Source organism: Lissotriton helveticus, chromosome 5_1 (assembly GCF_964261635.1).
Source record: "Lissotriton helveticus chromosome 5_1, aLisHel1.1, whole genome shotgun sequence".
Classification (NCBI taxonomy): domain Eukaryota; kingdom Metazoa; phylum Chordata; class Amphibia; order Caudata; family Salamandridae; genus Lissotriton; species Lissotriton helveticus.
In genome coordinates this window covers 1,810,806,136-1,810,828,776 of record NC_136065.1, presented here as the reverse complement: position 1 = coordinate 1,810,828,776, position 22,641 = coordinate 1,810,806,136, and the positions used below count along the sequence as shown (strand labels likewise).

Sequence of the window (22,641 nt, the reverse complement as noted above, 5' to 3'; positions counted from 1 at the left end):
CTTCTTCATCAGAGTCATGACAGTCTATAGTATTTATTCCTTGTTTTGGTTGATCCATTACAACTTTGCTGGTTAGTGTAGAACGTTCAATGCTAAGAGCAAGGTCTATGACTTCTGTTAGGGATGGGTTCTTGCATCCCAGAATTCTCTGCTTAATTTTTCTTGAAGCGCAATTAAATACGAACTGGTCTCTAATAAATTTATCAGGGGATGGTTCGAAATTGCAAGTAATCGCTAATACTCTGAGTGCTGCGATGTATTCTTCTACTTTCTCATTTTCTTTTTGTTTTCTGGCATAGAAATTGTGTCTCTCTAGCATAATGTTAGGTTCATCACAAAATTGTTTTCTTAATCTTGCGATGGCTTCAGTGTATATGTTCCAAGGGTTATCCCCACTCTCATCTTGTATAATGGGGGGTGCTATGGGAACGATACTTTTGAAGATTCGTTGGCCAGCTTGTCCTAAACAACCAAAGAGAATAGCGAACTTTCTTTTGTCAGAATAATCAGCGGCATCAATAGCAACTAAATGGTTCTCAAATAATCCGAACCATTCAGACCAAATTACGTTAGGAGTGCCTGGTTTGTCCAGGAAAGGTGGGGGTTGGGTAATATGATGCCACTGGTTATTAGCCATTTTCAAAGTCAATACAGGAGTTAAAGGTTATTAAATATTAAAATCACAATTAATACTACTAAATTATTCAGCTTTAAAATGAGTATATGTGATTTAAATAAGGATTTTAAGTTTCTCAACTCATTAATAACGTTGTACATATGTTATTTCTATAACATTTTGAATATGTTTAATATTTTAAGTTAAAAGTGTGCGTATCGCTGCTGTGATACGCTGAAAAGACACTTAATGGTTAAGTGTAATTTTCACTACGACATGCAATGGTTACATTTAGGTCTAACAATAACGTGCGTATCGTTGAAGATGATACGCGTAAGTGTTTAAAAGTAATTGTGTACCAAAAGCGTTGTGTGTTGAAAGCGTGCGTGTCGCTGGAGTGACACGCGATGTTTTCAATTACAACGTGCGTATCGTTGTTGTTTTGCTTAATCCGAGGGATATTTTTAAATAAAACAGTACCTTGTCGTCGTGTCTTGTCAACAGTCTTCACACGATACCTCAATAATGTTTCACGAAGGAATAACCAATGAGGTTGTTCGTTTTGAAGTAGATTGAAACCGCCCAATGAGAGTTGCTGGTAGAAGACGTTTTAGGAAAGCAACTCCGCTGATTGGGAAAGTGGTAGCTTCATCCGACCAATGGAATTTTGCCAATTGACGAGGTGCTGAATCGGGGAAAAATATCAGCGTGGGTGGGGTGGAGTTTCCCGATCGTCGCCAAAATATGTTATAAATGAAGAAGAGGCTGTAATCCAGTAAGTGAAGTTTATTCTTCAAGAAGGTAACTCCACCCGTCATGAACGTCTGGTCTCCGTGAAGCCGGTGGTTACAATGGCAAACGGAAAGACTCAGGCGTCCATGCGCGAGGGGAGTAGTTTGAATCATTACATAGTAAGCACGGGCCGTGGCTCGTGTATATACATTTTGAAAGTAAACAATATTATTTGTAGGCTTTGGCTCGTGATGTAGACGCGAGTCAAGCTCACGAGCCAAACCCATGTCAAAGTTGCAAGGCGAGTCAAGCGCGAGCTAAGCTCAGTATTACAAACACCCTTTTGAAAAGTTACAGAAGCTTGTCAACCATAGTACTTTTCAGAAAAATTAAGGATACATATCAAAGGTGTAAAGTAGGAAAAATAGCTGAGCACTACACGGGCCATGTGTGCCTGATTTAAAGTGTCCAGAGAAACATTGAGTGAGATCTTTCTGTTACAAGAACTTGAGAAAAATACTTTGTGCCGTCCATCAGACGGTATTGGAATCTCAGCAAGATTCAGATGGTTTGGCCTGAACTGATGTATGGGCAGGAACATTCATGTTGAGACACAACCTGAACGCTAAATAAAATAATCGTTGTTCATGTTTTCCAGATGCAGCTGACAGATTTTGCTATGAAAAACTCAACATTGAAGGAACAGAAAATGGAAATTGTGGGAAAGAAGGTCTGGTCTGGCTCCAGTGCAGTAAACAGTAAGTGGGCATAACCTTAATGCAGCAAGTCTGAAGGCGATGTGACGGGCGGGTCTTGTGGGATGTTTGAACTCCTGTAATTATCACAGACATATCTTGCTTCAGATAAGCCCCTTTAAGCTCTGAGGTTAACTTTTAAAGATCCCTGGACAGAGATTATTATATAGGAGAAGGGGACTTATTATTCTGTGCATTAAGAAGGATGGGTAGGTGGAGGCAGATTGGTTGATAGAGAAAGTGGGAAGCAGACAGGACTTTTAACAGTGCCATCTGAGTGCATAGTCTCTAGGAATAGTTGGGTGAACTCTCAAGGCTTCAGACATGATTGCAATATGTCTTATTGAGACTAGTTCACTATTCGTGTAATAACACTGACATGCATAGTAGGTCGATACTACAGCAGATGTTATTCAAACAGCCAAGTACATGGTTATGTGTTTTGCAGACCACTGCAGCATTTCAGGAGGCTGGGGGACGTTTTGTGACCAACAAATAAGAAAAGGGTCCAGTGGTTGTCATATCAGATGATCTAGAGTTTCCAAATATTATGACATGGCAGAAAGAATGCTAGTGAAATGACGTGCATGTTGGGGCTTAAATATATAAAACAATTGGTGGTTTTAGTGCTGTGTGGCAGTACTTCAAAAACAAAACCGTCACTATTTGTAAGTGCCTGTTAGTCAATGAGAAAATTCAGTCCCGGACTTCTTCGTTTATAACTATGAGAACCGAAATTCATATTCTGTGAAATCTCTGATAATGGATGTAGACCCTCCCATTGCTGTGCTCAGGCTCTTCAAGTCTGAGGTGGGACCTCTGAAAATGGCGTGCAGAACTCTTCACCAACAACACTTCCTTGGAAATGTCTTATTTCTTTCCCAATGGACAGCATTGTGAATGCATTGATATGGCCTCTGTTATGTTTTGTTATGTTAATTTAATTTCTTAAACGCAACGGTTACCCGAGGGTGTCCTGCGGCTGATTACTGCCTTCCGGTTGACGAGGTGTGTAATGACCCAGGAAGTGAAAAGCCAGGTTTTAAGTCCGTTCCTAAATGCCAAGAGCTCTGTGGTGTTCCTGAGATGGAAAGGAAGCTCATTCCATGCCCTGGCGGCGCATGTAATGAAACTTCTCCCCCCCCCCCCCCCTAATTGGCTTTTTGGAATGGGGGTGCGACCACCCCTTTTGCTCCGACACAGCGGAGGGCTCTTCTGGGAATGTACTATTTGAAACGCTGTTTCAGGTGGTCCGAGCCTACTCAATAGAGAGCCTTGAAGACCGTGCATAGGGATTTGAATTGAATCTGCTGTTTAACAGGAAGCCAATGTAGCTGTTTTATTTAATTTTTGATCGAGACATACTTTGGTGTCCCAGTCAGTAGTCTGGCCGCCACGTTTTGCGCGAGTTAAAGCCTGTGTAGGTGCTTCTTTTGAATGTTTAAGTATAGAATATTACAGTAGTCCACACGCTATAGAATTAACAATGTTATCACTACCTTGTGGCTGTCTGCCGTTAAGAATGACATTATTTTCCTTATCATTCTAAGAAGATGGTAGCTGGGCGAAACAACCGCATTTAACTGGGCTCCAAATGTAAGTTTATTGTCAACTATGACTCCCAGATTTTTCGCTTTCCTAGTTGGCTCCCTAATTCTTCTGGCCACCAATCTGGCATCCAAAAGTTGGCATTATTGCTAAAAATGAGAACCTCTGTTTTGCTTGAATTAAGCTTCAAACAGTTCATGGTCATCCACAACCTGACCACTTTCATACAGCCATGGAACATTTTCCCCTTCTCAGCCTCTTGTCCAGGTCGTAGTGACATTACTATTTGCGTGTCATCTGCGTAGGATGTCAGCTGGAATCTAAAAGATCTGATCAATGCAGCCAGAGGTGTCACATAGACATTAAAAAGTGTGGGACTAAAGGAGGAGCCCTGTGGTACTCCACACGGTAGGGAGAAAGGTTTTGAGCGGGCTTTATCTAGGTCCACAGTTTGAATCCTTCCTGTAAGGAAGGATTTTAGGAGGTTCCAGGCTTTGCCTTGTACCTCGTAATTTAATAAACGGCTCATCAGAACTTCATGGTGGACCGTATCGAAGACCGCAGAGAGGTCTAGCATGATTAGTGCTGCATTGCCTCCTTGGTCCAGAGCTTCTCTTACTTCCTCCGTGGATTTTATCAGGGCCGATTCTGTGCTTTGTTCTGCCCTGAAACCGTATTGAGTGGGATCTAGTATGTTGTTTGCTTGGAGGTACCTCTGTCACTAGTTAATCAAATGTTAAGTCAGGTCTAGAGATAGCTTCTACATATTCACGTCTGCCTAAAAAAAGTGCACGTCAGTGCCAGGACCCGTGTACCAATACTTTTATAATTCGTTTTTGTTTCTATTGTTTATGCTTTTCATTTGTTTAGTCATCTGTGACAATAATTGAAAACTACAATAATTCAAACACAATGGCACCTTTTATGGAATCCTATTATGAGTGTTAAAACTAATAAGGGTTTCTCAACCTGTTCTCAGCTCAACTGGCTAGGAATCATAGGTAATATAAATTAAATGTGCTGGATTTGTTTGTTAAATGTGAACTTTGTATTGCAAGCATATGGTTGCCATGTTTAGTAGGTTGCAGCTTTTTTTTAAATTCTTTTTTATTTTTGTGATGTATGTTGCACTAAAAACCCACCACACCAGTTTGCCAAGAGCAGATGTATTGACTTTGTTAATGCATGTCAATCTGTATATTTTGCGCACAAATACCCCAGTGCCTGTTATAACTTGCCTTCAAGTGTGACATGCTCATCTGGCAATACTTATTTTCTCTTTTGAGCTAGATGGGCCTGGCCTTTGCGATATACGGTTGGCAGGTGTGTCAGAGTTGCCCTCAATCTTCAATGATTTTTTCCTTAGCAGTAAGAGTTCTTGCTAGAGAACCGACACTCAAGGGGTGGGGATGAGGCATAAGGCCAAATAAGATAATTCGTATCATAGGCTTTTACACCGATGATACACTAGTGTTCTTGTAAGATGTTCACAAAGATCTTAATCTAACTGTTACTGAATTAGAGGCATTCAGTACAATGTCTTGCCTTAGAGTGAACAGGCTTACGTCATTCACATACCTGATTTGAGTACAGTGCTACCAACCAATAGCGCTATTAAGTGGGATCCTCTAACATTTAAATATCTGGGATCAGAGCATACCATATGGAATCTGATATCGTTGCTGACTACATAAATACAATATATATATATATATATATATATCAACAAAATTGCCATAAGAGCAGCGCGTTCTGCTTCCAGAGGTAGTGTAAAATTCTTGAAAACATTTCATGTTGTCAGTAATCGGTAAACTAGCGTTGGCCAAGATGGTAATTATTCCACATCTACTGTAGTATATTGCTAATCTCCCAGTGCAGTTGACAAAGGCTCTTTTTATGGAACTGTATTTCATTTGTATAGATCTGGTTTGGGGATATGATAGGCATAGGGCGGCCCTTCACTTTCACGTTGTAACTGAACACAGCCTAGTGTTCCTGGATTATGAGTTTTACTACCTCGCTGCACAGCTTCAGTGAGTGGTGTGCTGGTTCTCTTGGACCCCTCTGCAGAGACGGAGGCCCAGTTGGATGCACTCCAGGGTGGATCCTAGCTGTTGCACTTCTTAGACCATGGATCCTGAGGGAAATTGTCTCTGACTAGCGAGGACCACTTGTTATTGCTGCAAATTGTATTCTAAGAGAGTGTGATTTGAGTTACAATATGCACTGTAGTTTATCAGATTAGGAAGAATATTGGAGGCCAGTAGTTGATGGCCTAGTATGAAAAGGGAGTGCAGAGAGCAGAGGATCTCTGTGAGGCAGAAGCTCTCTGGACATTTTGTGGTCTGATCCGAAACAATGTTATGCCTGTACAATTCCTAATGCCTGGTACTATAACATGGGAACTCTGGAGAGTTTGGGGCAAGTGGAACTGGAATGTATTGTTCACTCTGGGTGGGGAGAAAACAACAGTCACATTTCTATACAGAGCATTAACAGATAAAACTGAATGTTAACCGGAAAGACTCGGGCAAAAAGATTTTGTGGATATACAAAATAAATTGGTTACTAATATTGAGTTATTCATCTAAAGTAGCTAAAATTTTGAGTCTTTTCAAACGCAAACTACTCAAACAGAATTTAGTTATATAGGGAAATAAGGTCATATTATGGAGCTTGTGGGCATCTTAGTTTTCTACATTTTATAGATAAAAACAATTGAACAATTTAAAGAAACAGTTTTGTCAGGGAAATCGTTTGCACTCTTTTTAAGCCATTGCATGTTTCATAAGGTATTCTCAAAGAAAATACGTTTGAAAGTTCTTATATAGAGAGGAGGAGCTTGGCGGGCATCCGAGATGGCCGCTTGAGCACAGCGCTCTCCGGACCCTCGCCGCTCCCGGCATTTTATCCTGGCTGAATCCTGATTTCTTGCAAGAATTCGTGTGGGGGACGTTTGGCTGATTACCCTGGCACTTTACAGAAATTGATTTGGATCTCGTATTCCTGAGATATGGTGCTCTGAACTTTTGGGCTCCGCCCTTGAGGTGCGCCCGGGACGGGGTGCGGTTCTGTAGCCGTCCTGCAATTGAACAACAACGGCAGGAGATCTGGCCTTGTGGGTCCCCCCTTCCTAAGTTTCGGTTTCGATTCTGTTCCGACTTGGGCCACGGGTGTGGATGTCGTGTTGCGGCTGAGACTTGGAGGCAGATCGGCTGTTGGGCTTTCATGTGACCTATTTGCTGGCTTGGCGACCTCTACCCGAGTTGTGCCCCCTTTTTAGTGTACTTTTGATCCTGTACTTTGGGTGTCGGGCCCGTCGAACCTGGTGGCTTGTCCTGTGACGCATCTTCAAAATGGCGGGCAGAGGGGACAGAGAGACGCGCAAGACGAAAACACCTCTGCGCGGAGCTCCAGTTCAATCAAATGTCATGGACCGTTATACCCATTCTAAGGGGTCCCCCGGAGCTGCCCTGCCTGGTTCCAGTATAGCGTCCGAACGAGTTTTGGAAGAATCGGCGGAGCCCTCCCTACAGGATATCATGGGCGCCATCTCGGGTGTGAGGGAATCCATCGGCCTACAGTACGAGGCCTTGGCCCATAAACTTGACACCGTGGCTATTGAGGTGAATCTGATTCGTGCTGATCTCGGCAAGACGAATGAGAGGGTACAATCATTGGATATTAAATCGTCTAGCCTTACGAAGGACGTCTCGGAGCTCCAGACAGAGATCGGAAATCTCCGTCGGGGGAACGACTTCATGACCCGTCGCCTGGAGGATTTTGAAAATAGGGCGCGTCGCTGCAATGTTCGCCTGGTTGGTGTACCGGAGAACCCTGAACCCCACTCGGTGGATCTCCTGGTTGAGGATCTGGTCTTGAACCATCTGGCCCCTTCTGGTCTTACAAAATTTTTCACGGTGGAACGCGCACATCGTGTTCCAGGGGGCAAAGTCAAGCCGGGAGCCCCGCCGAGACCCATTGTAGCGAAGCTTTTTCATTATAGAGACCGGGACGCTATCCTGCAGGCCTCGCGGGTGAAGGGCCCGGTGGCCTTTGAGAATGCTACGGTGAACTTTTACCCGGACTTTTCCCAACAGGTTCAGAGACAACGTATGGAGTTTCGTGGTGCCAAGAAACGTCTTCGGGATCGGGGCCTACGTTACGCCATGCTCTTTCCCACCAGACTTCGGGTCGAATACAATGAGCGTACCCTTTTCTTTGATCGGCCAGATGCTGTTAATGACTGGCTGGACTCATTGCCTGACCGTCCTCCTGAGACTGACTCCGCCGCTCACCCTGGTGGTGCCGAAGGTGGAGTGGAGATCTAACTGTTCGGCTCCTATGTCTTATTTTGAATACATTATCAGGAGTGTGGGCCGGCGTCCCTCTACATTGTGATTATTCTGTCTTTCGTTTGTTATTTTTGTTCTTGCTGAGGTCGGGGGGAGGGTGGAACGGAGACCTTTCCTCCTCCGGGGTCTTTGTGTAGAATAGGGGTTCTTGGCCGACAGGCACACTGCAGGTTGGGGTGGCTCTTTAGCTTTTTGCAGGGGTGCAGGGTGGGGGGTGTTTCTCTTCAGTTTGGGGGAGGGGGGTTGGGAAGTTTTTTCTTTTCTGTGTGTTGTTTTCAAGGCGAGTTGCTCCTGTGTTTGCTGCTGTTTCTGATGTCTAGCTCATGGACGAGGGGTCTTGGCTCGGGCGGCTGGGATGGGGGGTAGAGGGTTGAAATTTCTTTCCTGGAACGTTAATGGCCTGGGGGATCGTATTAAGCGCAGTGTGGTCTTAAAATGTATACGACGTTTGTCACCGGACATTGTTTTCATGCAAGAAACCCATTTGATTGGTAATGTTTGTTATGCAATGAATAGATGGGGCTACCGCCTTGTGGCGCACTCGGGGTTTACCTCCGGATCTAGGGGTGTGGGTATTCTTGTTCGAACCTCCCTCCCCCTGGCGATCGATGAGGTGATTCAAGATGATCGTGGGAGATATACTGTCTTGGTGGGTAGATATGAAGGCCGCACCCTATCTCTCTTCAATGTTTATGTTCCCCCGGGTTTGCAGGCTTCTACTTTTACTGATTTGGGCCGTGTTTTGTTAGATCTCCCTGATAGTACTCTCTTTCTGGCCGGTGATTTTAATTCGGTGCTTTCCGGCCTTCACGATCGCCATCCCCCTAGAGATACCCCGCAGGCTCAGCAGTGGTTGGGTGGGTTTCTAGATACCTTTGGCCTTGTGGACTGCTGGCGACTGTTGCATCCTACTCAGCTCCAATACACCTTCCATTCTGGGGCTCATGGCAGTCTGTCTCGGCTGGATTATTTCCTGATGCCCGCGGCCCAATCGTCGGCGGTTCGTGAGATTTTACATTTGCCAAGGGGTATTTCTGATCACTCGCCGCTCTGGCTTCGTTTCGAGGTTGGGGTAGAGGCGGCGGGCCGAGTGGCTCCCATTAACCCTTGGTATCTTTCCTCCCCTGAGACTCGTACCCTCTTGCTCAAGTCGATGGATGCATATTTCCTGGAAAACGAGGGGTCGGTCTCTTCGGCTGTGTCCCTGTGGGAAGCCTTTAAAACTGTGATTCGTGGACAGGCCCTTTCCTTGATTGTTGAAGCTAAGAAGGCTGGGAGGAGGGAGGTGGTGGACCTTGAGGGGGAGATCTCTGCTTTGGAGGACGAGTTGGAGTCTGGTGTCACGCCTGAGAAACTCCATGCCCTGGGTCTAAAACAGTTTGCATATAAATCTCTGGTCACTGACGCTGCAAAGGTGATGTTTCGTGAGCAACAGGGCAGATTGTACGATGTGGGTGACAAGGCGGGCAAACTCCTAGCATGGTTGGACAAGAAAGAAAGAGTTAATCGTGTGGTGCCCGTGATTCAGTCTGCGAGTGGTGAGAATGTGATTGATCCGACTGCCATTGTTGATCGTTTTGCGGAATATTTCCGTGTGGTATATGCTCCCGTGTCTGTGAGGGATGTTGCCGACTCCCGCCTTCTTCTGCGTGATATCACTTTGCCCTGTGTCACCGACTTGGACCGTATTGCTTTGGACTCCCCTTTTACGAATGATGAGATAGCCACTGCAGTTCGTTCGCTCCGTTCGGGCAAAGCATTGGGCCCGAACGGTTTGCCTATTGAGTTGTACAAGTTACGCCCCGATAAGGTGGCGCCGTATCTTCGCGCCATGTTTCTAGAATCTCGTGAGCGGAACATACTTCCTTATGATCAGCGTCTGGCGACAATCGTCGTCATTCCCAAAGAGGGTAAACCGCGTGACCTCTGTTCCTCGTATAGGCCCATATCCCTATTAAATGTTGAACCTAAGGTATTGGCTAAACTTTTGGCGACCCGTCTCCTTTCGGTTCTCGGGGATTTGGTCCATCCGGATCAGTCTGGCTTTATCCCGCATCGCAACACTGCTCTGAATTTACGTCGCCTCCACGGCGTGCTGGCGAGGGCGGGGCTTTTGACTGAACCGGCCATTTTGGCGTCCCTGGATGCCTCCATGGCCTTTGACACTGTGGAGTGGCCCTATTTATGGGCGACTCTTGAGAAATTCGGATTCGGGTGCGAGTTTATTAGCTGGGTTAGACTGTTGTACGCGGAACCTCTGGCGCAAGTTGTAGTGAACGGTAGAGTGTCGGCTCCCTTCTCCTTGGGCAGGGGTACCCGTCAAGGTTGCCCCTTGTCCCCTCTGTTGTTTGCGCTCGCTCTTGAACCGTTGGCGGCCTGGCTCCGTTGGGAACCGTCCCTTAAAGGGATTCGTTGGGCCCCGGACTTCGAAGACCGCGTCTCGCTTTATGCGGACGACATCCTCTTGTATCTTACTTCCCCTCGCAAGTCTTTATCTGTTTTATTTGACGTTCTTGCGTCCTTTGGCGCTAACTCAGGCCTCGTCATCAACTGGTCTAAGTCCTGTGTATACGTTTTATCTGGTATTTTGCCTCCGTTGCCGAGTAGACTTCCTCTTCAGGTGGTCCGGGATGGCTTCAAATACTTGGGGGTTTTTGTTACCTTGGACCCGTCCCTTCGTTTTGATCGTAATCTCCTTCCCCCGTTGCTTAGGCTCCGTTTGGACGTTGCCCGTTGGCGCAAACTTCCCTTGTCTCCCCTGGGTCGGGCGGCCCTGTTTAAGATGATGTCACTACCGCGGTTTCTCTACGCTCTCCAGAATTATTATGATCCTATCCCTAAGACCTATTTTCGGGAGATTGAGAGCCTTCAGAGGCAACTTATTTGGGATGGGCGACCGCGCATTGCTCTCGCGAAACTTTCCATCCCGTGGTATGATGGGGGCATGGCGCTCCCCGATGTTAAGAGATACTACTGGGCTTCCCATCTGTCCGCTATTAATCACGCTATGTTCTCGCCAGGTCGTAATCCGGCGTTTGAGATGGATAAACTTCAGCTTCCGGGAGGTGACTTTAACAGAGTGCTCTATTCTCGCTCCGCTGGGCGCCATCTTGTGGGACCTACTTTGACTGCTTTGACGGTGTGGCGTGCCGCGAATGTGAGCCTGGGCTGGGAGGATCGCTTGACGTTGGCGACGCCGCTTTATGCTTCAGAACGTCTGGGCGGTCTTTGGTCTTCCAAGGGTTTTGACCGTTGGGACTTGATTGGGATCTCTAAGGTGGGGGATGTGTACTCTAAGGGTTCTGTGCGCCCGTTTCAGGCCCTCCAGGCTGACTACGGCCTGAGTGGTCGGGAATTCTTTCGTTATTTACAGGTCAGGCACGCTTTGGTTTCGGTATTTGCTCCTGGTGAGATTCCGCCTGACTCTTCCCCCCTTGAAGACCGTATCCTTGACGAACATCTTCCTGATAGCACTATCTCCCTGATCTATAAAAAGTTGATTAACAATCGGACTGACTTATTGGCCCGACTTCGGGAACAGTGGGTGGGAGATGGGTTGGAACTTGATGATGAGGATTGGCAATCGGCCCTCTCCTCCCCGAAGGAGGTGGCTATACCGGCTCGACTCCGTCTGGTCCAGTTGAAGATCCTTCATCGGGTGTACGTGACGGGACCGCGACTGATGGTGATGGGCTTTTCCTCCGATGGATTGTGTAAGCGTGGATGTGGTTTGCGTGCTACTTTCCTGCATATTCTTTGGGAGTGCCCGATGGTGGCTGCTTATTGGGTGGCTGTGCTTGATCTGATGACTGTGGTGACAGGGATGTCCTTGCGTCCGGAACCTCGTCGCTGTCTTTTGAATGTTTGGGAGCCCACTGACTATTCGGTGGCACAGACTAGATGGGCCACCCTGGGCTATATGATTGCGAAGCGAGATATTGCGCAACTCTGGGGGGCCTCCAGGCCCCCTGCCCTCTTGCAATGGGAGGATAACATGGATTGGTCCATGTTCCGTGAGAAAACTGTCTATGTGGCCAGGGGCAGACCCAGGGCATGGGTGAAGGTGTGGGGTCAATGGAATGAATACCGTGGCGACATTTGTACTCCTCCCCTTGTGGACACTATCGAGATTACCCTGTCTCCTTAGGCTAGCGTTCTCGGAATCTTCATATAGGGACTGAGCTGGTGTTTCCGGCTCCCCCCCCCCCCCTTCTTCCTGATCTCTGCGCCCCTCCCCCCCTCCGAACTCCTTAGTGCTTAGAATTTGGCTACTGCACTTCCGTTGCTGTCCCCCCCTTGCGTCCCTTGGGCTGACCTTCAGTGATACACTCTCGCCTTTTTGTATGTTTGTTCTTTTATATACATAAAACCTGTTTTTGTCCTGTATATAATGTGGAGTATTGCATTGTTTATTGACTGTTACCTCTGCGGGCATATATGATATGTGTCTACTCCTTTTTAGCGGCTGGCCCGTGTGGTTGTAGGCCCATCCTTGTACCTTCTTGCTTGCTCAAATAAAGGTTTATAAAAAAATAAAAAATAAAACAAACACCGAATAAAAAAAAAAAAAAATAAATAAAAAAAAGAAAGTTCTTATATAGTGTTTCTAGAAATAGATTAGCACAGAATCATAGTCCCAACACAACTGTAGTTCATGCAAGTGGGATTGATACCTCTAAAGTAAATCCCAGATTTATTTCCAATGAGTTAATTTTAGGGCATTCAAAGAAATATGTTTATATATGAATCACTGGAGTTTTTACAGTGCCACATTTATTGGTATGAATTTCTTGACCTTTTCCTCATTCCATTTTTGTTAGCATAAATATCTATCTATCTATCCATCTTTCTATCTATCTATCTATCTATCTATATATCTATCTATCTATATATCTATCTATATATACATAGATGAGATGTGCTGTCACTCCTTCCTTAGTCCTCAATGCTCATGGGCACATACGCCACTTTAGAATTTTTTTGTATTTTGTCCCATCATCGTGTTTGGATGTGTTAAGCTGACACTGAAATAAGGCTTCAGAGTTGAATACATGCACAGTTGACCACTGTATGCCAGCTGTCCTTACGGGAAAACCACTCTTATCCCACCCATTAGCCCGTTTCTCTTTGGGGCCTTGGTGACTGGTGCTCTTGTCTTCAAATCGGTCAAGACTCCTTTGATCCCCAAGAAGCCCTCCTCAGAGACTGCAGACAGGTAGGGCCTGATGGAAAGCACACCTTTACAATTTTGCCCACAGAGCACCCCACAGTACTTGTTGGTGGACCACCATGGTTTGCAACATTTGCCTCTCTCCTGAGAACATCGAGACTTCCTTTGAGTTTTGCCTTGCTTTCTGGTGTAAGAAGACCCAGAGGTACTGAAGGGAAAGACATTGGTCGCACTAGAAAACTCAACAGCAGCCAAACTTCGAGATGCTCAACATCTTCAGCAAACAGAACTCACTCAGCGTCTAGGAAGAAGGAGCGGGTCCTTGCGGGATCCTAATGGCTCAGTTGATATCCTGCCTAGCGGCTCTGTTGTCAAGTGCCTCCGAAGATTTTGACTAAAATAATGCATCTTTGTGATTCACTGCATAATATGGGTCTTACTGAATCGCCACCTCAATCGTGAATGCTCATATAGGACTTGCTAAGTTACTGTTTCCTTCTCTATATCCCATGTTTTCCTCCCCTTGTTCTTTTTCTTATGCAGTGTACTATTCCGGGCGATATCTCTTTCAATATACTGCCACATGTATATCGTTGTCACTTTTGTGATAGATTGTAATTGTAAGCTGTAAACTCTGGATTGTCTGAAACTCAATAAACAGATTTTTTTTTCTTTTAAAGATTTAGAGTAAAAGGGGGCACCTTTGGCTTTGGTTTCAACACGTTTGGGGCCTTTTAGCAAGAAGGCTCAGAGGACCTTAAATATAGCCCTAGGTCAACACCCCACCCACTTAAGCAGCCCTATGCGTAGACAAAGCATCACGCCTGCTTGAATTGGGTATTGAGCCCCAGCCAGGTAGAAAGAAGATCGTGGCCTCTGGCTCCTGTCGACACTGAAATAAGGCTTCGAAATTGAAAGCTCCCATCAAAGGGTGTCAAACCTAGACACTCATTAACCTCCCTATTGGCCTAATGACACCAAACCTCTCCTTTTGGAGAAAAAAGTATGCCAGGAGTGGTTATGAAATCGAGTGCTAGGCTTGCATTTATACCCAGTTAAAAGGAATCAGAGGCTCCCATCCTTGGAAGACTGGCAGACAAACTCAAAGCCATACCAATGCTGTTCATCCACCTAGAGACCGCTTGGATTTCTGCTAAGCCATCTTGAGCAAAGCTGTCAGCCACACTGCTCCTGGCTCCTAATAAACAAAGGTTGACTTTTTGAGATGAACTCTACTTCAACTGACTGCGACACCCGGTACTGAAGAGACACAATTACAAGGTAAAAAGCCCTCCATTCTAGCCTTCTACACCCAGACACTCACCACTGCCATCTCCTCTCTTTACACATGCACCTCAACACCCATATTAACCCCCGCCCACCTCCACTTCAGTTTTCTGATAGATCAGTCCATTCTTTTTCTGACCCTGGCAGCCTGTCTGGAGAGAGAGAGACCCTAATGGCCAGCCTGCAGGGGCAAAAGACAGACTATTCCTGAGACAACTATTCAACATCACATATGATGTGGAACTAGCCATATCCAGTCAAGGTAGTGCCTCCAGATTATAGTATTGCGTGTCATGACGTCATCTAAAGAGCAGCCCACTGCCATAAAGTGGACAGTCACGTCCCACAGTACGAAGTCAACTTTTTGTTGGAGACCCTCTTCACGACAGAACGCACAGTGTGGTTCCTGCCTATGCAGGACGTCATCCAACTGTTCTGACAAGGTGATTACATGACGGCGCTCTACCCCATTGGCACCTTCTTTCACATACGCATCCACAATACCCAAATTATTTACCTTTGGTTTGTGGCAAGTGCACATCAGTTCCAAGCCAGAGTAATTCACTTCAGAGTTACCACTGCTCCAAGGGAGTTCACAAAGTACCCAGCAGTGGTTGTTGCACATCTATAAAATGGCCACTCACGTCTTCCCCTACCTCTGTTATTGGTTGATAAAGAGCAGCACCGGGCAGCAATGCCTATCCCACACTAAAACATAATTTTCCCTGCTCCACAGCCTAGGGTTTGCCATTAGTACCACCTATTCCCACCTCCAACCTCAACAGATTACACCCTTCTTAGAGTTCAGGATTTACATGGAAGGTTTACCCTAACCAACAGAGTGTGTTGGCTTTTCAGTAGCTGCTGCCTCTTTTTCAGCACAGTCGTCAACTCAGTCAGAACCATGATGCACCTCCTAGGGATGATGGACTTGCGCATCTCAATTGTTCACCAGGTCCATATGCATCCCTTGCAAGTGTGCTTCACAGGGCAATTTTCACAGGGTGGGTCACTGGGAGGATCTAGTGTTGTTAAAGGCCACTACTCATCGCTCTGCATTGGTGGAGCTGTCCAACTTGCTGCAGGGCAAGTCTTTCTCTAACACTGTTCCTCCGGAGACCATTACCATGGACTCTTCTAGCTACCTACACCTACAGTACATGGGAAATGCACTATGGACGAATTGGTCAGGAATCTTTGCCTACACTTTTCCTCCTCCTGTATGTGGTGAGGAAAATGAAACAAATATCCCTGATACTCTTCGTGGTGGCTCCGTATTGGGCCTGGGAGCTAGTGCTCCATGCTCTTGGAAACGTCCGTCAGCCCCCAGGTTTAGCTTTTGCTCAAACTGGACCTTCGCACAGAGAGACACGGCTAGATCAACCATCCAGACTCCAGATAGCTCAAAATAGCGTTCTGGCTCCTGAGGTCTTGGAATTTAATCTCTGAATAAAGCCTCCCTCAGGAATGCAAGGCCATTCTACTGGAATAACATAGGCCTACTACACTGGACTTCTACGCTGCAAAATGGGAGATGTTTATCTTGCATTTCCAAAGGCGTGGACCACTTAAAGCCTAATATCTAGGACATTATCTGCTATCTTTGATGTTGACAGATATCAGGTTTTGCCTACCCATCAGTACAGCTACACCTAGCTGCTGCTTCAGCCTCCATGCAAAACAGGGAACATTCATCTCTATTTAGGCTTCTAGCACTCAATCAAGGCTTTACTGGAGGGTCTTAAGAGGTTCATGTCTCCCAGAATACCTCCAGCCCCACCTTAATGTAGTTCTCATATGGCTGCCCTTTTAAGCTTTACACTCATGCCTCCTACAGTTTCTTTCCTATAAGGTGGCTTGCTACTGGCCATTAGACACATTAGTGAACTGCAAGCACTCTCCTTATAAGAATCTTTCATTCAAGTTCACAAAGATATGGTTGTTCTCGAATCCAGTCGTAACTGTCTCACCAAGGCAGTAGCATCTTTTCATCTTAACCAGACAAACATCTCGTAGTCTTCTTTCTGCAGCTAGATTCAGTAATGTAACGAGCTCTACATATGTTGGATGTCTACATTGATGCATTTACAATACCAAGCCCTTTCGCAAGTCTAACCAGCTCTTTTTAGCCTTTGCAAAACCTCACTAAGGTAATCCCATCTCTAAGGTAGGTATAGTAAGGTGGATAGTCTAGTGAATCCAAACCTGCGACCACAAAGCTACTGTTGCGCCCATGGCATACTTCAACTGTGAAAAAAGGAAAAGCTTATCTTTCTTAGGTAACATCCTGCTAAGCTGATACCTGTAAAGTAGCCACCTGTTCAACACCACAAACTTCTACCAATCACTGCTGTGTGGACATCTTAGCCCACCAGCAGATTATAGTTTGCCAGACAGTATTAAGGACTTTGTTACAGACATCTGCATTATCCGCACACACGCTATGGAGGGCATTGCTTAACAGTCTATTGCAGAGCATGTGCATCTACAGCCACACATGTAATTAATGGAAATGTTACTCAGCCTGTAAGCATCTGTTCATAGCTTGTGGTGCTGTAGATTCACATGCACCCATCCACATCAGTGCGGCCATGCGGTGGGTTTTCTTTTTTAAATGTAAGTTTCCCTCGTCGTTGTATGTCAAATCCCCCTCCGCACCCCTCTTACTTACACGGGCCGCACGTGCATTCTCATCCCTTGAAGCTTGTGTTGATTGCAGAGCTCTTCCACTGCACAATATACATGGTGCTCCATGCTATGCTCACTTTACATTCCATGCGTATTCTCACTCTCTGTGCAAAATACAAACTAACATGTAGGCAGTGCCCATGCACAATGTGCTCTAAGGGAGGAGTCGAAGCACAACATGTTTCTCTAAAGCAGTGTTTCCTAAACTGTGGGTTGCGACCTCGTGATGGGTCGCAAGCTGATTTTTGGTGGATTGAGAAAGTCCAAGCAATAAATAATGTGCGTTAAATTCTGTATATATCTTTTCACATTTGCTGCACTTCAAAGATAGAGGTCAAATGTCAGGCTATGTTTTCTGACAAATTGCTGCTTATTTATCATGGGGATTGGTATTTACAAATTCCTCTTACTTTTAAGTCAGAGAAAGTAAAGTGAATTTTATGACAACCTTGCTGGGCACAGAGACTGTTAAAAGGAAAGGCTGTAGCATGTCATTTTTTTTTTAACACTCAACAAAATGAAAATCCCTGTAAATGAACTGTGCACATTCAGGAGTTAGGAAAGCAACAAAAAAAATGCATAACATTTTTTTAAATTCTGAAGTGTGATGGAAACAAAGATTTTATTGGGATAAAAAAGAAAATCAAAATTCATTACCTTGTGATGCACAAATTTAAATATTCACTGAAACCGGATTTTCGCACATTATCATTTGTGTTCAATATAGTTTTATCAGTAAAACTGTATCTGTGCATATTTAGTGGCCATTTTCATGCAAAATGTGATCTCAGTAAATGACAGGGGGCTACCACACAATGCTTTAGGGCCATATGTATCATCGCAAACGCGAATTTTCGGCGTTTGCGAACGCATTAGTGCTTGATACATATGGCCCTAACTTACATTAAAAAATGTCCTGCCTTATGTCCATTATAGGTAGGTGGGTCACAAATGTTTGTCGCTCTAAAAAGTTGGTTTTGGTTCTATAAAGTTTGGGAAGCGCTGCTCTACTTTCTTTTTTTTTAAAAGAAAAACAGCCTGCAAACATCCAAACCTAACACTAGATGGCAGGAGTATGCAGAGCATGTAAGTCTGTTGCACCACATGCTACGAGCAGTTGCTATCAGGATAAGTAAAATGTCCCTTTCAAAATAGATTTCTCTCTGCCAGTGTGTTGTGTGAATTAGGAAATTCAAATTTCACGAAAAATCGTCACCTAAAAACTAAACTACTAAGCAGCAGGTACAAAAAGGCTTATCCCCATTGGAGCGGAGTTCAGTCGCAACGCCTACAGGTAGGCGCAAAGGGGTGGGGTCTTCAGACGAAAGACTAGGGAAAATTAAATGAATAAATCCTATTCCGTCGTCTGTTGCGCCCCAATGCGTTTTATCTGCAGGAGCCGCGAATGGCAGAGTTATGTGACACTAATTGACTATATTATATTCTACAGGTATTGTGTTTCAAAACCGTTATTAAGCTCCAAGTCGGCCCCCTTTGTAACCTTATAGTTAATTCTTGGGGCTTGATTCACAAAACGTGAAGAAATATACAAAGGAATCTTCTTGTTTTTCGAAATTCACAAAATCCCAAGTATGCGTTGGAAATCCACACATGTAGTAGATTTCCAAGCATAGGTTGTCCGCTGGGGTCAAGCTAAAATACGCATTTGCACACTGATGTTTTCCTCCGCATATACTCCTTGCTCTGCGCCATGTGAGAATACGAAACTATTCATCCATGAATAAAATTACATGTTAAAGTAGAGTGAATTAAAGCCACCAGGAATGGTTGAGAAAACCACAAACTTCAAATGTTATTGGATCAGCATTCATACTAAAGGAAAATCATCCACTATGATGATTTTACACAGTAGGATTTGGAATTAGCTGTCGGAAAAATCTGCAAATGCTATTCTTGTAAATCACGTATGGAAATGTAATTGTGAATGCCAATTTTTCCATTTGTGAATTAAACTTTTGACTACAGTTAGTTTGTGTATCGGACCCACATATTTTGTTAACTGGGTAGCCACGACACACCTGCTCAGTTATTGTCACTGGTGTGTTCAAAAGTATTTTCCTTTTCCTTGCTGTCATTATTTGTTTATTAGTTCTGTATTATCTAATATTACGAGTCTTACTTGTCTCCTGCTTTTGAAATTCCTAAACTAATCTCATTTTACAGATGCATTAGAAGAAGGTAAAACATGTCTTAATTTGTGACCTTGTTCATTTGTCAAAATGTTTTAATTGCATCAACAAGCTATGCCCTTGTTTGTAACATGTTCTTTTTGTCATTGGACAGCATCTTACTCAGGGGAGTTTGGACTCCATTGTGTAAATTGGTAGTTCTTTTTTCTCTTGCGTCGGATGATGCATGCGCACTCTAAGCCTTTGCACTTCTTGCGTGAAAAACGTTCTTTGCAAGTTCCCCCTAAAAAACTTACTCCCTAGTAAGAACATCAATCCAATTTCTGGCATTTCCATCAGTTTCTTTTATTGAAACGGGCTCCCTTGTTTTTTATTTTTTTTCATACTCTTGCATCTCATATCACTTATCAGTTTCACATGCTCGAAGATTTATTTATGGAATCTGTTCTTCCTTCAAAGGCTACACACCTAAAACATTTTATGTGTTCTTCTTTACAAATAATTGTTTTTTTCATGGTCTCCCTGCTTCCCAACTGGGATAAGCTTCACAGGAACAAATGCTGGCTTTGTAAAGGTTTTTGTGTGGAGACGCAGCATGAGGGTCCTTGGACGCAGGCTCTTCTCCATACCTGTGCATCACCATTGTTCCCTTACCCAGTTCCAAGAAAACATTACCTACCTGATCCACACATGCTGTGGGACGATGAGCTACAAACGGTGCTATAGGTGTTGTGTGACCTTTATTGGAGGTGACTTTCACAAGGCCTGCATCTCATGTTTCGGAAATAAATTAGATGAAACCTTGTCATTTGTATGCTGGATTCCAGCCATAGTTGCTCACAAATCACTGTTGAAGAAGGGGCGTGTACTGAAGGTGGCCATTGAGGTGGGACGGAAAGTGTTGCACTTTGTCAAGATATTCTGGCTTGGTCTTTGTGTCTGGTGTAGCCTATGCTTTGGCAAAGTCTGCTAGTTCTTTGCTCTCAACCAGCTTTCCAGAAGAAACAACCTGTAAGTGTACTAATTTTCAAATGACTCTAAGAGAGAAAACAAATAGGTTTTGCAAGACTAGGGTGCTGCAGTAAATTCTATTCATACCAACAGAGCTTTGAAATTGTCTGCCTGTGTTTGAGAAGGGGTACTAAGTACACTGGTACTCTGAGGTCAAAGCTTCCTCCAACAAATAAATCCCTAAGAAGGTCGATATGACTCTGGATAAATTAATTCGCCCAGGCGTTAATCCAGTCTACCATCAGTGCCCCCCTCAATAAAGATTTCCGATATGCACAGGGTGCACGAGGTCTTAGATAAAGAGACCTGCAGCAACAGGCTGCTCCTACACTAGGAAAGGCTGGATATTTTGGATTTGGAAGGTCTCCCTAATGCTGCTGCTGAACCTTGTACCAAGGCTCCACTGAGCCTTTCAGAGATACTGCTTTGTCCATGGAAAATCTTTTTTTAATTGTGTCTGACACCTCAGGCAATTTCTAAACAGCTGTGAAGCAGGGTGTACAGGGAATAAGAGGACAATTACAACGGTATATTTTACTTTCTTAACTTCTGCCTGGTTTCTCAATCTCAACCTGTATCCATCAGTAAAGATAATAAAGCGAAAGGTTGTGCTTTTTTGTTGGTGGAATTAAAAAAAAAATGCAACCTTTCAATTTACACCTTTGATGATGAATATAGATCCCGCAGATTGCACTTCCTGCCTTTATCTGAATTCAGCTTAAGTTTACAGCTCTTAAATGGGAGAACAGTCTAAGTAAGAAGACTATTCTCATGAAATTGAATTTGACTGGTAAACCTGGCATAAGTTAAAATGTTAATATTATGGAACAACATATTTTGTTAAAGAAACTGTGTATCTCCTTTAATAATGACTTGTTTTTATAACACTTTCCATCAAACTCAGATTCACAGACATTTTAATGACAGGTGGTGCTATTGTTATCTCCCCTGTTCACTTTATGGGATTCTACTGCGGTCCACCCAATGGTTTTGTTCTTGTGACATGCAGGCTCAAGTTGGCTTAGAGGCTTATATAATAGGTATTATAAGTTACCAGGCTATCATGCTTGCTTAATTTCCGCCATCGTAACACTTATTTCAATGTTATGATGAAGACCTACATAATTGTTGTAAACAACTGCTTTTTTAATCTTATGGGTATTAAGCAGGGAGGGACGAGTGGGACCATTCATTTCACATATCCATGTTCACTTAACACACCAACTATTGGTCATCTACGTGCATTGTGCCATGCTTATTCACTCATATCGGCTTTTTCGCATGGTCTGCGATTATATACATTGTGAATGTTTTCTCCTACAACAGCAACTGCCATTGAACTCATTTTGAGTGTTGTGACCAGTTCCGTGGGTCTTACTTTCAAAACATTATAAGAGACTGTACATAGAAGGTTAGACAAAATTGATGGTGTGAGACCTAAGACCTATTGAGTCCAGTCACAATCTGTCAGAGAAAGGACGAAGAGAAATAGTGATGTGGCAGAAGCACATGTTCTTTAAGAGTGAGACTCAAATGAGTAATATAATGCTGTAGTGTGAAGACCTCAGAGTAACATGAAAATAGTGCTTCATGTTAGTGTGCTCAAGGTGTAATCAGGGCTCCACATGAGGGGACAACTGGCCTGGTGTACTTTCTAAAATGCCCTAATACTGCTAACATGAAAAATGAGGTGTAATGATGATCCCAAGAAAAATACTAATTCCTTTACTGCATTTTGACCCCTGCATCCATTCCACATTTTATTATTTTCTAAGTAAAGGCATGATGCTGCAAGGGGAGACACTGCTATTGCTACTGTCAGATCTAAAGAGTCTCTTTAGGTGGAAAATACATCTTCTATTTATGTGAATTACAAGCCACAAAAAAGTATGTGTTTAAAATTTGGACAATACTTTTACTTTAATAAATGTTTACTTTCAATTTACAAAAACGGCTTGGTGAAAAATAATGGTCTATGACCAATGTGCAGTAAGCTGGTCAGCAGAATGAGAAGATATATTTTCCCACTACAGAATTCTGTCTTATACGGAGCCCTAAAAGAGGTGAAAGATAGTGTTTGCCAGATATGAAGTACGGTGTGTTATAGACTGAGAAAACAAAAGTTTCAGACGGAGTAGAATACACATTTGATAGCATGGAATGGAATGGACAGTTAGAATTGACCTATGTGTGCTTTACATATAATCTACACAGTCAAATAACTTGCATGAGCCCAGTGACCCAAAGAGTAATCCTGTTCTTGCAGGTGGTGTTTATTAAGTGTGATGATTCTGTGTTATCATATTTCAACTGACCTCGTTCCACTCAA

General features: G+C 44.1%; 1 protein-coding gene across 1 annotated transcript in view; it reads left to right on the top strand.

The window, feature by feature from the left end:
• Positions 1 to 22,641, top strand: part of ADAM11 (ADAM metallopeptidase domain 11) — a 381,539-nt gene that overhangs the window by 306,239 nt on the left and 52,659 nt on the right. Inside the window, exon 21 of the mRNA XM_078645153.1 lies at positions 2,007 to 2,106. Within this exon, the coding sequence (XP_078501279.1) occupies positions 2,007 to 2,106 (100 nt within the window). The remainder of the gene's footprint in view (positions 1 to 2,006; positions 2,107 to 22,641) is intronic.